The 15,223-nt window shown below is 40.1% G+C and overlaps 1 protein-coding gene across 10 annotated transcripts in view; it reads right to left on the reverse strand.

Moving 5' to 3' along the window:
• ADARB1 (adenosine deaminase RNA specific B1) overlaps positions 1-15,223 on the reverse strand; it is a 54,195-nt gene that overhangs the window by 29,762 nt on the left and 9,210 nt on the right. For 3 of the 10 annotated variants that reach the window (XM_053363309.1, XM_053363279.1, XM_053363348.1), the window contains exons 2-4: positions 10,097-10,168; positions 7,436-7,471; positions 2,830-3,530 (exon numbers count right to left, since the gene is read on the reverse strand). In XM_053363309.1, coding sequence (XP_053219284.1) covers positions 2,830-2,875 — 46 coding nt within the window. In that variant the 5' untranslated portion in view covers positions 2,876-3,530; positions 7,436-7,471; positions 10,097-10,168. Of the gene's footprint in view, positions 1-2,829; positions 3,531-7,415; positions 7,472-10,096; positions 10,169-15,223 lie in introns of those variants that run through there. The other 7 variants (XM_053363320.1, XM_053363358.1, XM_053363330.1 and 4 more) reach the window with 5 other exon arrangements.

Here is a 15,223-nt window from a genome sequence, read left to right on the forward strand (position 1 = left end):
GACATAATACTTTTAAACACTGATGCCTTGGTAGTAATAAAGAAATTCATTTTTCTAAACACTTTGTTACAAATGGCAAGCTTCTTTAAACATGCCAAACATGAAGCAATACAATTAAACATAAAATAAATTCTACTTTGCCGAAGAACCCCACCCAATCTCAGATGCCTAAAACATATTCACACCTTTGAGGAGGCATTATTGAGATTCAAAATTTGCTGCTCTGGAAAGTATATTTAAATTTGTGTTAAATCCTACAATTAAAAGCACACAGACACCACTTCACCCAGTTGACAAAGTTGATGGAACAGTTATTAAATTTTCATTTATAACATCCTCCAGCAAAAGCTCGATAAGTTACTCCTTTCGGTGCTCAAAATAACAGAAAATTAAAAGAGAGTGGATAGAAACATACAGGTTAAAAAGAGAAGAAATAAATGTAAAATAGTGGCAAATAAAATGAAAGGAATCAATAGTTTTTCATATTTTTAAGAACTATTTCCTTTGAAACACGTTCTGTTATATCTTAAATTTTACCTCAAATAGAAAATTTTATGTGTACAGATGTAGCCTTTTCAGAGCAGTTACATCTGCACAAAATGCTATTAAGCACACGGTTGATATTATTTGCAACATAGCAATAGCAGCAGATCAGGCATGCAGATTTATTCCACCTTGATGGATGTATTTAAGACTGATGTGTAAGGTGATGATTCTAGAGACACACATTTGCAAGTAACCTCCCCCTTCAAGCATACATGATCGGAACCAGATTAACAAGCAATTCAGTTCCTTAGAGAAATTTATAAAATAGATTGTTCAAGATGCAGGCTTTTCGTTAACCAGTCTTGAAATGATGAAGACAGAACATTCACAAAAAGGGATAGTCCTTGAAAGAAGCTAAGGAACATAAATACCCAGCCTGTTGAAATATTTGCTCTTGAAAATCATTTTCCAATTAAGCATAAACTTCCATTTGAAAACTGTAAATTCAAACATGATAGGTTTCAGTTTTTTAAAGTCCACTGCTCCTTTTCTTTCTTATTAAGTGCTGAGGCTTTCAAAAATGCTTAGCCACACACTTTCTTTCCAAAAAGGAGCTTTTGTGAATTTTTGGCCATTTGATTTGCAACCAGGGCAAAATTAATTGCCAGAGCTCTAGTGTCAAATCACTAAAATGACAGCATAACTGTATGATGTTTTCAAACAGTTCATGTGGGTTTTTTGGGGTACACCCCATCCTACACACTTCCTCTTTCTTTATGAGTTATTGTTAGGGCCTTTAGATCCTTAAATAGAAGATAAGGGATTTGCAAAATGTGGTACTGAATTAATTAAATCAGGAGCAGTCTATGAAAATGTCATATGAAGATAGTCATTTTAAAAACACAAAGTGTGGGAAATACTTTTGGTATTTCTCATTTCATCAACTCAAGAGCAATATGCATAACATACACATCACCCACAGCCTTCAATCATACAAAGATGTGATTCCTTATGTATTCAATGACCAAGATGCGAAGAGCTATTGAGCAGAAATGCCTAGCAAGATTTTTACTTTTATATTTAGAACAGTTAGCATTTAGTCATAGAATCGCAGAATTGTTCTCTTCACTTTGGTGTACCATGTGTACAAGGCACAGGCTGCAAACTCCCTGGGTTTGTAGAATTAATTGTGTGGTTCTTTGGATCTTTATCAGTATATTTTTGCTCTCTCTTGTATTGTACAAATAAAATGCAAAAAGGGGAATTATCGCCCCAAGAGAATGACTCAGGCTGGAGATAGACAATAGGCTTTTTCAGAAAGTAAAAAATGGCATGGTGGAGGCAGGATTGCTATGGTATAAACAATTATGCAACATTTGTTGGTGGCAGAAAGAGGTATACAATTTCCGGAGAGGTTATCCTGTTAGACTCTTGCAGAAAAAACAATGAGTCTTGTGGCACCTTAAGGATCAACCAATTTACTATGGCATGACCTTTTGTGGAGGGCAGTCCACTTCATCAGATGAATGAAGTACATATATGATAAAATGCTGACACCCTGCTCCAGTGCCACCAAATAGGGTAGCTCACTGGCAACAGGCACACATTCATGTTAATTGCCACTACCTGCTTGTCACCTAAGCCAGGGCTTGCGGGAGTCCTACTGACATATGGAGTCTACTCAGAAGTAGGGAACTCCCCTCCCAATCTCCCATCCACTTTAGCCCAGTAACACATCTCAAACAGCAAAGCAACATGGGGGAACAGTACTTGAGTGTTCAGAAACCTGTACGGCCAACAAATCAAAAGGAGTATAATACACTATATGAGAATATTGGTCTATCAAAAACTGGGCAAACCAAGCCATGTGTTAAACATGCTTTCCTTCTTTTTCACATATGCTCATCTGTATCAGCCTTCTCCAACCTGGAAGGCTGATATACACCAGAAGCAAGGGAGGTGCCTGACCTATGGTTGCATCTATGCCATACTTCCACAAGAAGGAAAATGCTAGCTAAAATGTTCCCAGAATAAAAAGAGACAAACAATCATGACATTAATCACAGCTGTTGAAAAGTGCTAGGGTCTTTAAAATGGCTAAAACCAGCCAAAAAACCAAAGGGGTATAAAAACCCACCTCGTGATCCCAAATGATACTGAAAATATGGTGTTACTGAAGTCTGGCTGGTTTCACAAAACCATTGCAGGTGCACATTTTAATTACATGCCCAGGCATTGAGCACAAATACTTTAGCACTTAGTAGTAAAGGCAGATAAGAAGGGATCATTAACCCTAATACTTTTGGCAGGAAATTCACATATGCATCCATGAAAAATTGCTACCTTGTCTGCCGTGGTCGGTAAGCAGGAACCAGGTATCAATGCACATTACTCAGGAGCATGTATTCTAACGGTAGTGAAGATCTGCTATGACATCAGTCCTATAGCCAATATTCTTAGATATTCTAGAAACTGCATTTTAAAGTGAAAACTGACTTAGAGGAACGGAGGATGAAAGTTAGGAAGGTCAACAATAAAACAAAAAGGTGTGACTCAGTGACCACAGAAATTTAAGCAAGACTATGCACATCTATTCAAAAGTAAACCACATCAAATACAGTTAGGCTTACTCTCAGGAAACTGTGTCTAGGACTACCACCTTGGGCTTAACTTAGTGGGGCTTAGCTCTGAGTAAACATGCATACCGTTGGGCCTGCACACCCACTGAAGACAACAGCTCCTATGCACATGAAGAATTTAAAACTCATTAATTTCAGTAGTAATTCAGTATTCTTTTTCCAGGGCTGTGCAAATTATTATAACATAATTCTTTCCATAGAATAAAAGTAGGGAACTCCTCTGAATGTCAGGCGGGATTAGAAGCAAAAGGTGACTGACTTGAAAAGGGCAAGCACTAAGCAGCTACAGAAACAGTAATGGGTTTAGCACTGTATAACATGAACATCTTACTCATATTCTCTTCATCATCTATGTCCATTGTGAAAAAGTTCTTCAGCCTCTAGACTGGTGTAGAGAGTTTCCTTCTGGAAGACAAAATGTGGAATCTTAGTTATCTGTATATTTTGAATGTTTCAGCTTGCATGATTAAGATGTCTGAGAATTAGACCAAAGTAGCTAATTTTCCAATTTACCTCTGACCTGTTTTTATCCAGCTTGAAGAATTTATTATGTATCCCACACTTTCTTAAAAACAAGGGGTAGGGTTTTTTGTACATGAGATTTCCCCATTTTTATCCTAATAAAAGCTCTGAGGTAGAAACTGACTGAGTGGGGATTTGAACTCAGAGACTTCTGGCGGAACATTATCACCATTAAGGAAGGGGCAGCTAACCATTTCCAGGCCAAGGCCACAATGAATCACAGCCAGCTTTCTGGAGGCTGAAGTGGGGGTGGCAAGAATGGCTGTTAGCTGCCTAGCTGCCTTCTAAAAGGGGATGCACTGGAACTGTTTTATATATGTATATATACATACATACACATATATATATACACATACACATACACACACACACACACACACACACACACACACACACACCCCCCACAACAATGGAAGCATCATTTAAATAAATAAATAAAGACAACAGGGGAAGGGGGGCACAAAATCACATTTGGGTGGACAGATATAGCCCACAGGCCACAGGTTAGCAACTCCTACACTACACCAAGCAGATTGCATAATCAGCCCAGAGCTGCACTGCCTTCCTTGCTTTCCTAATTCTTTGTTGAGCCAGTGCCAGGGCCACTGCTGCCAAATGTGTGACTTTTGAATCTCTGAATCTCCCGATCATTATCTGATATTGAAAAATACATGCATTAAAGACAGTTAGCAATATATCACATCCATACTGGGTACTTTCTTGTCATATGCGGCAAGATGCCAACTATGCCTATCCTTGGTTGCTTAGAACAGTATTGTTATTGTATTTTCAATAAAGTGCAGCTAAAGAAAAACAGTCCATTCGCAGAGGTTATTACAAAGCATACATAGCTTGATACACAGAAGAGATAGGCTTAGAATCACATAAAGGCATGGTAAGCCTAAGAGAAAAAAGAGAAATTATGCTTTGCTATGGTGCTATGAAATTGTTACTATTGTGGGAAATTTAATGCTGACAAATATAATTGTACATAGACTGCCATTAACCAAGAGGTTAAGAACTATAAGGCCTTTATAGTCTTGAGCAGGCTGAAAGGCTCTGATTGGTTGAGAACCTTCTTCTCTCCAGGGGAAGAAATAAAAAGGTCAATTTGCCATTTTCAAGTAGTAGACTCCCAGTCTGGAAGGACAGGGGTGTCTGCTCTGCAGACACATAAAGCATCCTCATGCAAATTTCTGTATTTTGCTTTAAGATGTAGTGTTCCTGTGTCTATATTTCACACTGCATTGAAAAAAGTAAATCTTTTTATGCTCAAGTAAAAGACTGGTCTGATTTTAGTGAAAAGTTGAGAGGCAGGGTAGCAAATCCCAGGTGCCCAGATAGGATTCCAAATAGGCTTAACAGCCTTATTCCCTGCTCTATTGCTGTGCAAACTATTAAACTCTACTGCAAAGGGCTTTAAAGAGAGAGTCAAGCCTCACAGATTTGAATGTAGGTCCATTCAAAGTTATCTAAGGATGTCCAGTGAAATGAGTGCTGCAGAGGTTTTTGATTGCTGACAAATTTTTACTACACTTAGTATCCTACACTTATATGACTCTGCATAAAGTCTACTTTATATGTTGCAAAGAAAGTGATTTAATCTTGTTGCCAAGGGAGCAGATAAAACTTTTTCAGCCTGACTAACTACTGACCTAATTCTGCAGCCTCTCATTCAAACTGTGCTCAGAATCATTTCTGCTTAAGAATAGCAACCCTGAGTGTCTAGGGGGCAACATGACTAAAACATTATTTATATTTACAATTGAAAGCTCTTCTGTAGCTTGCCCCTTACACTTACAAAATATATTTTCTTATACTACCTATGCTAATTAAAGGTAAAGGTAACGGGACCCCTGACCATTAGGTCCAGTCGTGGCCGACTCTGGGGTTGTGGCGCTCATCTTGCTTTATTGGCTGAGGGAGCCGGCATACAGCTTCCGGGTCATGTGGCCAGCATGACTAAGTCGCTTCTGGCGAACCAGAGCAGCGCACGGAAACGCCGTTTACCTTTCCGCCAGAGCGGTACCTATTTATCTACTTGCACTTCATGCTTTCGAACTGCTAGGTTGGCAGGAACCTATGCTAGTTAGTTGAGATAATTAGTTGAGGTAATTGCAATTCCAGTGTCTAATTGCATCAAAAGTTATATTGTTGTTAAAATGATTGAATTGCTTACTGATTATGATTTCTGTTGCCTTTTCCATCTATGAGGTCACCACATTTTACATCCCAACATAACAGATTCATGATTCTTATTTATAGCTAACCATGAGCCTCAGCATGCCAAGGCAACCTTAAATGGATTTTAAAAACACCGTGCTAGATGATAAATGACAGCACTGAGCTCTATAAAGATATGTCAACCATTAAGTAAACAAAATATGCACAGTACTCTTTAAAAATTTATGGGTGGTATTCACTTACTTAGAGTAGACAAAATGAAATTAATGGGCCTAAATTAGTCATGTTCACTCATTTCAATGCATCTATTCTGAGTAAAACTTAGTTGAATGCAATCCTACGCCTATTTAAATAGAAATCACTAAAAAAAGCATTTTTATCAACATAAAAAAACATAATGTGTCTTTAAAGTAGGAGGAGGATTTCTCATGTATGTTTTGGTATAGATACCCCTTGAAGAGTCACAAAGCTATTTGGCATAGTTAAATAATAATAATATTTGCTACACCATTACACAATAGTTAATGAACAATGGCATGACTGGCAGCTCATATTCTGCTATTTTATAAATCTCATTATTGTCATTTTCTCTCCATGCAAATCCAGCATGGAACACTTCCAGGAATGTCAGGGTCTTCTGGTTGACAGGCTACCTGATGACTACATGAGACTAGCATAGGATTCTGGAACTAAGGTTGGATGAACGTGTCAATTTCTGTTTCTCTTAGTTTCTAGTTTTTCCAATCTTAATTTCAGTTCTCCACATTTCCACAACAGTCTGCAATTTCTTTTTTTGGAGGGTGGGGTGGGGCGTGATAAATTCCTCATGAAAATTCATCAGCATTTTAGTGTAGATTTAAGAAGACAAGAATAGGCAATGGCCCATCTAGTGCAGCATCCTGTTCTCACAGTGGCCAATGAGATGCCTGTGGGAAACCAATGAGCAGAACATGAGTGCAAGAGCCCTCTCCACTTCCTCATTTCCAGCAACTGGTATTCAGAAGCACTGCTGCCTCCAACTGTGGAGGCAGAGAATAGCCATCCTACCTAGTAGCCATTGATAGCCCTCTCCTCGTGAATTTCTCTTACAATACACATTTTTGCAAAGCAATTTTCCCTAATACAATGTGTTTTGGTATATTATTTTCACTAATATATGCACAAGTTACCCTAATATATACATTTTGTACACATTACTTGGCTGGAGAGCTGCACTGAAAAATTCAGAGAAGTGCCCTTTTCAAAGCTGGGCTGAGTTTTGGTTTGTTTTTTGTTTCAGAAAGTGTGAATTTGGTAAGTTTGCCTTTAAATGTAAACTGAATCCAATTTATTCCCAATCCCTGTTTGTAGGCGTGGTTCCTCAAAATGGTTGCTTGGTGAGACCAGAATCCATGTATACATGATAAGTTATTCTGCCTAATGACAGGGACACATAACATAATTAAACAGCACAAGACTAACCCTAGAAACTGTCAGTAATGATGCCAAATCTGGTTTCCAAACCTATCTACCAGGAGTGCAAACTCACTGCTGGGAAAGGAGAAACTACTGTAGAATCTTATCATCATTTAAAGAAGTTCTTACCTGTCCTAATGGTTGCTTACCTTCTCTGAGTATAAATGCCCACACAAGTCTTCAACCTAGGAAGAAATACAATACTTTTAGAATCTAAAGAAGAATGCAACACAAGTTGAATGAATGAAAGAGGCACAGTCAAGTTTCTGTGATTATATAGGGTTGCCATACATCTGGACATATCTGGAATACTGCAACCGCAAGCAGTGTCTGGTTGGAAATTGGCAGAAAATCTGGACGTATGGCAGCCCATGTTGGCAGTGTTGTTTTTGCCAACAACTTTGGCCAAAAAAAGCAACAAAAAACTCAACAACTTTTCTGTCCGGATTTTCACTTTCTGAAATATGGCAACCCTAGATTATTTTCATGCTAATGCATTACTTAAGTATTTAGTCTTTAGAAGCAGGTATTTGGTAGCATGACAGGCATGGCGGGGGAGGGGGAGAGAAGAGTTCTATGACCTCTAGTCTGTTGCTGCTGGATAATGGAAGAGTGGTTCTTTTATTACAGAAACTGTGTCCCAACACCACAATTTGTAGCTTGCCCTGCATTAGACTAAAAAGGAGGCCATGCATCCTCTTTAATGAAGACTCAGGTGCATCATCTTCCCTCCTCTTGTGGAACCCACAGCTCAGATCTCACAGACACGACAAACCTGAGTTGCACCACTTCATTCTTACATCATTGAATATGCTTCCATACACAAATATTTCCTGCATACAGAAAGCTACCATAGCAGAGAAAAGGCTGAGCTAGCACACTTTTTCCTGGTATACTAGCTTTCTATCTAAGATTATCACAGTACCTTCAATATATTTTTATTAGGACCCATCAAAATACCACAAAACTGTGAGCAAATTCCAGTTTTCCAGGACTCTTTATCAAGCCATATGTTGAACTAAGAAACTGGGTGGGTAGAGGGAGAGAAAGTATGGGGTTTTTATTCCCAAGTCAGCAGTTCTTAAGTTGGGGTGTCAACAGTGTCATGTAAACATAACTGGGTTTTATTTTAAAAACAGAAAACACTCACTGCAGTCATAGAATCAGAGTTGGAAGGGACCCGAAGCGTCATTTAGCCTGACCCCCTGCATTGCAAACGTTAGAAGTTGAAATTATACATATGCACAGACTTTCCCCCTATATCTGGGGTGTTCTGTATGATCTGTAGGTGCACAGTATCCTTGGGCTGCCAGAGACCAACTTGCACAGTCAACAAAACTGCACCAGCATAAGGCCTTGACCCATGTTGGTGGCCCCCTACTTGCTTCTCTTCAGTCTGGGCCTTACTAGATGGTGGAGAGGGGAAGAGGCTGGCCTCTGAAGACGTGAGCTGTGTGCCGCATGTTCTGAGCTAGTTTCCCTCACCAATTCCCAATAAAACTTTTAAACAGTAAGACTAGTTACTCCTTTGCAGCTTAAACAAGCACAAAGGGGAAAGTGGAATGAGCTCAGCTTGAATGACATACCGTACTGGCCCGAATATAAGACGCACCCCCAAATAAGCCACACCTTTAAAACTGAAGGGGGGAGACAATACCCAGGCTGCTCGGGGGGGGGCAACACTGCTTTGCTGGTGGCCTTCCCCTCCTCCCCACACGGCTCCAGGGGAGGCTTGAGAACGGTGAGCAGGCTGCGCACCGTGGCCCCGCGCTCCTGGGCTGCTCTTGGGGAGGGAAGCTGCCGGCAAAGTGTTGCGCACCCCCCCCCGAAAGCAGCCAGGGAGCATGGGGCAACAGCGCACAGCCTGCCAATTGCCTCCAAGCCTCCCCAGAGCCATTGGGGGAAAGGGAAGGTCGCAAATATAAGTCGCACTTTAACTTTTCGCTGTCAGAATTTGGAGAAAAAGTGACGCTTTTATTCAAGCCAATACGGTATTACCTGTAAGGGGAAATGGAAGGATAAAGAAAACAAAACATATGCAACCAATTACGCATCTCTCCGTCTTTGTTTTTGTCTCTAAGTAGAATACTATTCAATACAAATTACCATCCCATCCCCCCAAAAAGCGAAACCAAGAGCAAGCTTGTTTGTGCAGGTTGAGAACCCTGTGGGCCTGCCTGCTTCTCCATTAACTTTATCACCCATATTTCTGAGAAGAGAGACAGAATGTGTCTGTCTCTCTTCTCGGAAATATGGGTGATAAAGTTAATGGAGAAGCAGGCAGGCCCACAGGGTTTCCAGAGGAGCAGCCATGCTAGATTGTCGCAGCAAAAAAGGAGGAGGATCTTTTGTTATAGCAGAAGCTTTTGTGGACTAGAATCCACCGTAAGATGCATGAAGCTGTCCGCAGCTGGCAAAGGAGCTTACATTTGTCTATACAGTGAGGTGTGTACCTAACATGCCAATTCATGCACGTAATGAAATAGACAGTCCACAAACGTTTATGCCATAATAAATTTGTTAGTTTTAAAGATGCCACCTGACTCCTTATTTTGTTCAATCTGCTCTCCTCTACAAAGCCCCTGGTTCTACTGCTTAAAATAAAGGTTTGGGGTTTTTTTAAACATCATAAAAAGTACAGTCATACCTTGGCTCTTGAACGGAATCCGTACCGGAAGTCCATTCAACTTCCGAAAACATTAGAAAACCAAGGAGCAGCTTCTGATTGGCTGCAGGAGCTTCCTGCACTCAGTCAGAAGCCTTATCAGACGTTTGGGTTCCAAATAACATTTGCAAATGGCAACACTCACTTTGCGGTTTGCGGTGTTCAGGAGCCAAAACGTTTGAGTCACAAAGCGTTTGACAAACAAGGTATCACTGGACTGTAAAGGGAAACAAAAGGGGGGGGTTCAAATATATATCATTTGTAGCCAGAAGATGGTGCTACTGTTGCAGTAAAAATCACCCACGTGATTCAGACCTGTCAAAGAATAGAGCACTGTACTACATTGGTAGAAAAAGGGAATGTAAATGCCTTACGGGTCAACAAGACCGCCTTTACACTTGTGCGTAAAATTCTAATAGTCATCTTAATTAACTACTAGAAACAAAAGGAATAGCCAAATCCAAATCTTCTTTAACCCAAATCCATCAATTATACAAAAACAAAAATCACTCAGAGCATGATTTAAAACAGCACAACCAACCTTACACATTACATAGTACTATTAAACAGCAGCATATTACAAAGAAGTGAAATGCTACATTTATAACTTAACACAAACCCCATGTTATCTGGCTTTATTCCCTCCCCACTTCCATGGTCCTGAATTTTGCTGGGCCATTCCATTTTTTAATAGAACTAGGACAAGGAAGCTGGCAGGATCAAATACGCTCCTAATACGTCAGCAGAAAGACCAGCAGGTCCACTTCCTCCCCAACCCCTATAATAGTTCCAGTGGTGTACAGAGCTCAAAAACTTGCCACAGTTCAAGAAAAGAGACATACTTGGAGCAGTGTATTTTTGTGATTAACCATGTGTCAATCATCACAATTTTATATTAAGGAGGGATTTAAAAATACAAATACAGTGCTGAAAGGACACAAAACCCTAGAGATACCTTGAAGGCTTTCACACAGAACTGTGTATGAGTTTGATGGTGGCCCTCACCCATCATCCATCTCTGGTTGCCCTTCTCCTTCCTCCCACCATTCCATCCTTGCTCTCCAAAGATAACATTACTTTGCTCATCCTTAAGGCTGGTAAAATGAGGAAACACCTATCTGCCACCAACACACAGTGTACCTGAACCCATGGTTCTAGATTAGAAAGCAGGAAAGCATGCTTTCCATGCTTCTTCTCAGCGCAGCTAGCAAAACAAAAACAGATCTGTTCTAAGTCTGGCATAACAGCAGCATGACAGTTTCCATGTGCCTCTTTCTCTGCCTCCCTTTTGACTTAAACAGGCTGCAGCACTTAAGATAAAAAGGGGAAACACAATGAGCAGTCAGTAAGGCAGCATCTAGATATCCTTCCCTCCCACCCTTTGCTCTGCAATTCAAGTGCTCCTCCAGCTGCACACCAAAGGGATTTCTCCCACATTTAAGATTCAGAGATTATATTGTTATCCTGAGCTGCCGCCCACAAACTAAAAAACAGCAAATAATAGGAAACCAATTTTAATAACATTTTTATATGTCAAAAACAGAAGCAGTCAACTGGTGGCTCATCAGCTTTATCTGATCCCCAAGCAATTTTATCTGGTCCCTGATGTTCCTACTATACAGGGCCAGAAAAAAGCATTTTATGGCTTGAAGCAAAGGATCAAATAGTGCTTCCTTTCTGCCCATTCCTCTGCCATACAACCCACACATTTTGACCTGATAAAGCTCTTCCTAAAAAGTTGATGCAGAATGTGCACTCTGGAAATCCACCAAAACCCATTTCCTTATTATTAAAATCTGATCCTGGTGGATCATAATACAACGTCCAACTAGTCCTGTGCCAATCATGAAAATGCAAGTGCAAGTTACGTCCCACCCAGGTAGAAGCAGCCAAACTCCAAACTCCTGCTTCCCACCCTCCCACCCTATGGAGAGAGCCATGGTGGCTGCTTGAGTGGGTGTGATCTGGCATCACTGTGTCTATTGTGATGCAGAAGGTAGTTCTGGATAAATACCCTGATATCACTGGATGCCTCTGTATGGCAAATGGGTACCATTGCTGACAGTCCCTGATTGGCAGCCTGTGGCAGAGATGAAGATGCACCTCTTTGCCCTGGCCTTTGAAGGAATATATATATATATATTTTAAAGGAATATATATATATATTTGGCCTCTGAAGGAATAGTGACCCTATTCTTATGGTTGTAAATTGTTTTAACTCATTTTAATATTATATTTTCATATTGCTGTAATCCCACCTTTAGACTTTATGGTGAAGTAAGGATTAAAAATCCTACTATTGTGTTACTAATAATAATTCAATCAGACATGGTGTCTGATTGTTCACCATTTTGTTAAGTGCATGTGTTTTAAAGTATTCCCCCCCCCCATCTCAAGCTAAGCTGACGTAGGATCTGGAAGACTTGCTGCTAACATATAGGTAGTGCACCTGCGAAAAGTTCAGGATTCCTCAGCCCCAATACATAAAGATAATGTTCAGGAGCAAAAACCCATTCTGAGTTGAAGACAGCTATTTTTCAAAGGCTATGTTACAAATAATATTTGTTTCATCTTGTTGCTTTATTTTTCCACTGAGATTACTGAATCATTACTGGATAGTTTATTGGAAGAAAATTCACAAATAAGAGTTTGAAATATATTTTAACAGTGCAGTTCTAAACATATGTACTGAAAAGTTAGTGCCACTCATTCAAAAAGGCTTACTCCCAAGTAAATGAACACAGCCTAACCACTTAAAATGGATTAAAACATAAACTGATCTTCTTCACTCATTTTTACAGGCTTCACCCTTTGCATGAAATATGCTTTCTATTTAGGCCATGCACCCAAAATTTTGACCAATAAAATTATAAAAGAACAGCCATTGCCTCATCTAATTTCTATTTCTTTTCACAGGATTCAGGTAATGCAGCAAAAATAATGTCTCATTGGACTCAAATACCATGCTGGTACATTGTCACTTCTCTGTGGTTTATATATCTAATAAATTTGTTCCACGGTCAAATAGCTCTTATTGTTAGAAAGTTCTTCCTAATGTTTAGTCTGAATCTCCTTTCTTATAACTTGAAGCCATTGGTTCGGGTCCTACCCTCCAGAGAAGTAGAAAACAATCTTGCTCCATCTTCCATGTGACAGCGCTTGAGATGGTGGAAGATGGCTCTTATATCTCCTCTCAGTCTCCTCTTTTTCAGGCTAAACATACCCAGTTCCTTCCACTATTCCTCATAAGGCTTGGTTTCCAGACCTTTTACCATCTTGGTCACCCTCCTCTGCACACATTCCAGCATGTCAATATCCTTCTTAAAATGTCTTTTTTATAATTTCTGTCCTCCCATATTGACAAAACTCATCTTAATGTAATATTGAGGGGAGGGAATATAAATGCATATGTCCTCAATTCCACGCCATGACTTTCACTCAGCTAAACACTATGCCGGTGGCTTCTGTTCTAACTTGTTTGGACAAACCAAAATTTACAAATTGCAGCATCTAACAAGTGAGCAACCCTGCCCACCTGTAAAATTTAGCATGGCAGGGATGGGGAAATAAGAATCTGGTCTGCACCTGAAAAGTTTCTCCACCTGATTTAAATACTCACCTGGCATCAATAGGCAACACAGAACTCTGTGCAGAGTAAGCAGGCTGCCAGCAGAGCAATGGCTCACTCCATCTCTCCTCTGTGTTCATTATAGAACTGAATAAATGTTAGCTAAAGTATGGTGTACTTTGAATGAAACACACCAATAAAGTTTTGCATTTGTCTCTTACGTAAATTAAGCAATCACTTTTTGCTGTATTGTTGCAGTAAAAAAACAAGGAATTTTGAGTATTCAAAGGTTCTCCACACCATTCCCCCCACCAACTGTAAGTATGTTTACATCTTACTAGGTCTGAACTTTCAAACTTCATTTAATGCTTAATTTTTTTTCTTTGAGAAAGGAAGAAAAGGAAGAAGCTACAATCACCAAACAGGAAGTAGCTTACATCCCTCTAGAATCTCCAGCCTGCAGATGACCTTCTGCAGGCAACAAATAATAAGCAATGGATTATATTTTAACAGCTTATGAATAAACGGATATTGTATTTCCTTAAATGATAAAAAATAGGAAAGGAAGAAGTGACAAAGTAAGAGACTTGGATATCTCAAAACATTTAAAAGAATTCAGGCCACATTCACACCATGACACACTTCTCCAAATAATTCTGGGAGTTGTGTTTTGTTAAGGGTGATAAGAGTTGTTAGGAAGCCCCTATTCCCCTCCCAGAGCTATAATTCCCAGAGTGGACTAACGATCAATCCTTCTTCACAGGGAACTCTGGAAAGTGTAACTGTGAGGGAAATAGGGGCCTCCTAACAACTTAGTGTGGGACGCGGGTGGCACTGTGGTCTAAACCATGAGCTTTGGGCCTGCCGATCAGAAGGTCGGCAGTTCGAATCCCCACGATGGGGTGAGCTCCCGTTGCTTAGTCCCAGCTCCTGCCAACCTAGCAGTTCGAAAGCACGTCAAAGTGCAAGTAGATAAATAGGTACCGCTCCGGCGGGAAGGTAAATGGTGTTTCCATGCGCTGCTCTGGTTTGCCATGCTGGCCACATGACCCGGAAAAACTGTCTGCGGACAAACGTTGGCTCCCTCAGCCAGTAAAGCGAGATGAGCACAGCAACCTCAGAGTCGTTTGCGACTGGACTTAACTGTCAGGGGTCCTTTACCTTTACCTTTACCAACTTACCAACAAACTTGTTCCCAAAGTTCCCAAAATCTGCAGTGGAAGCCGTGTTAAGTTTATTTTAAATTTAAGCACTTAAGCACTTAAGCATTTAAGTTTAAGCACTTTAAATGTATAGTGTGAATGTGGCTGCATGGTTCCTTGTTTGTCAGAGAAGAGAAACGGGCCTGACAAGCAGAATTGCTAAGTCTCACCTATATTTGATGCAACTCAGTATCCCACACTGGTACAGACACTGGGCTACAACCACAAACATCTCAAAACCAGAAACTCCAGAGTTTGTTCTAACAACAAAAATAGAATCCCGTGGCACCTTAAAGACTAAAGAAGTCTTGTGGCAGAGCCCTGTTCATCAGATGAATCCTCCAATTGTAACACAAAATTCTTTACAGTCAACTCTGGAGCCACCTCTTTCTGACCACAGCACTTAGTCAGGAGCACAAACCATAGCGCAGGAGACAGAATGGTGGTACAGTTTGTTTGCATGACAAAAGCATGTAGACTATCATTCCAAAAACACTTAGCA

Source organism: Podarcis raffonei, chromosome 1 (genome assembly GCF_027172205.1).
Source record: "Podarcis raffonei isolate rPodRaf1 chromosome 1, rPodRaf1.pri, whole genome shotgun sequence".
Taxonomy (NCBI): Eukaryota; Metazoa; Chordata; class Lepidosauria; order Squamata; family Lacertidae; genus Podarcis; species Podarcis raffonei.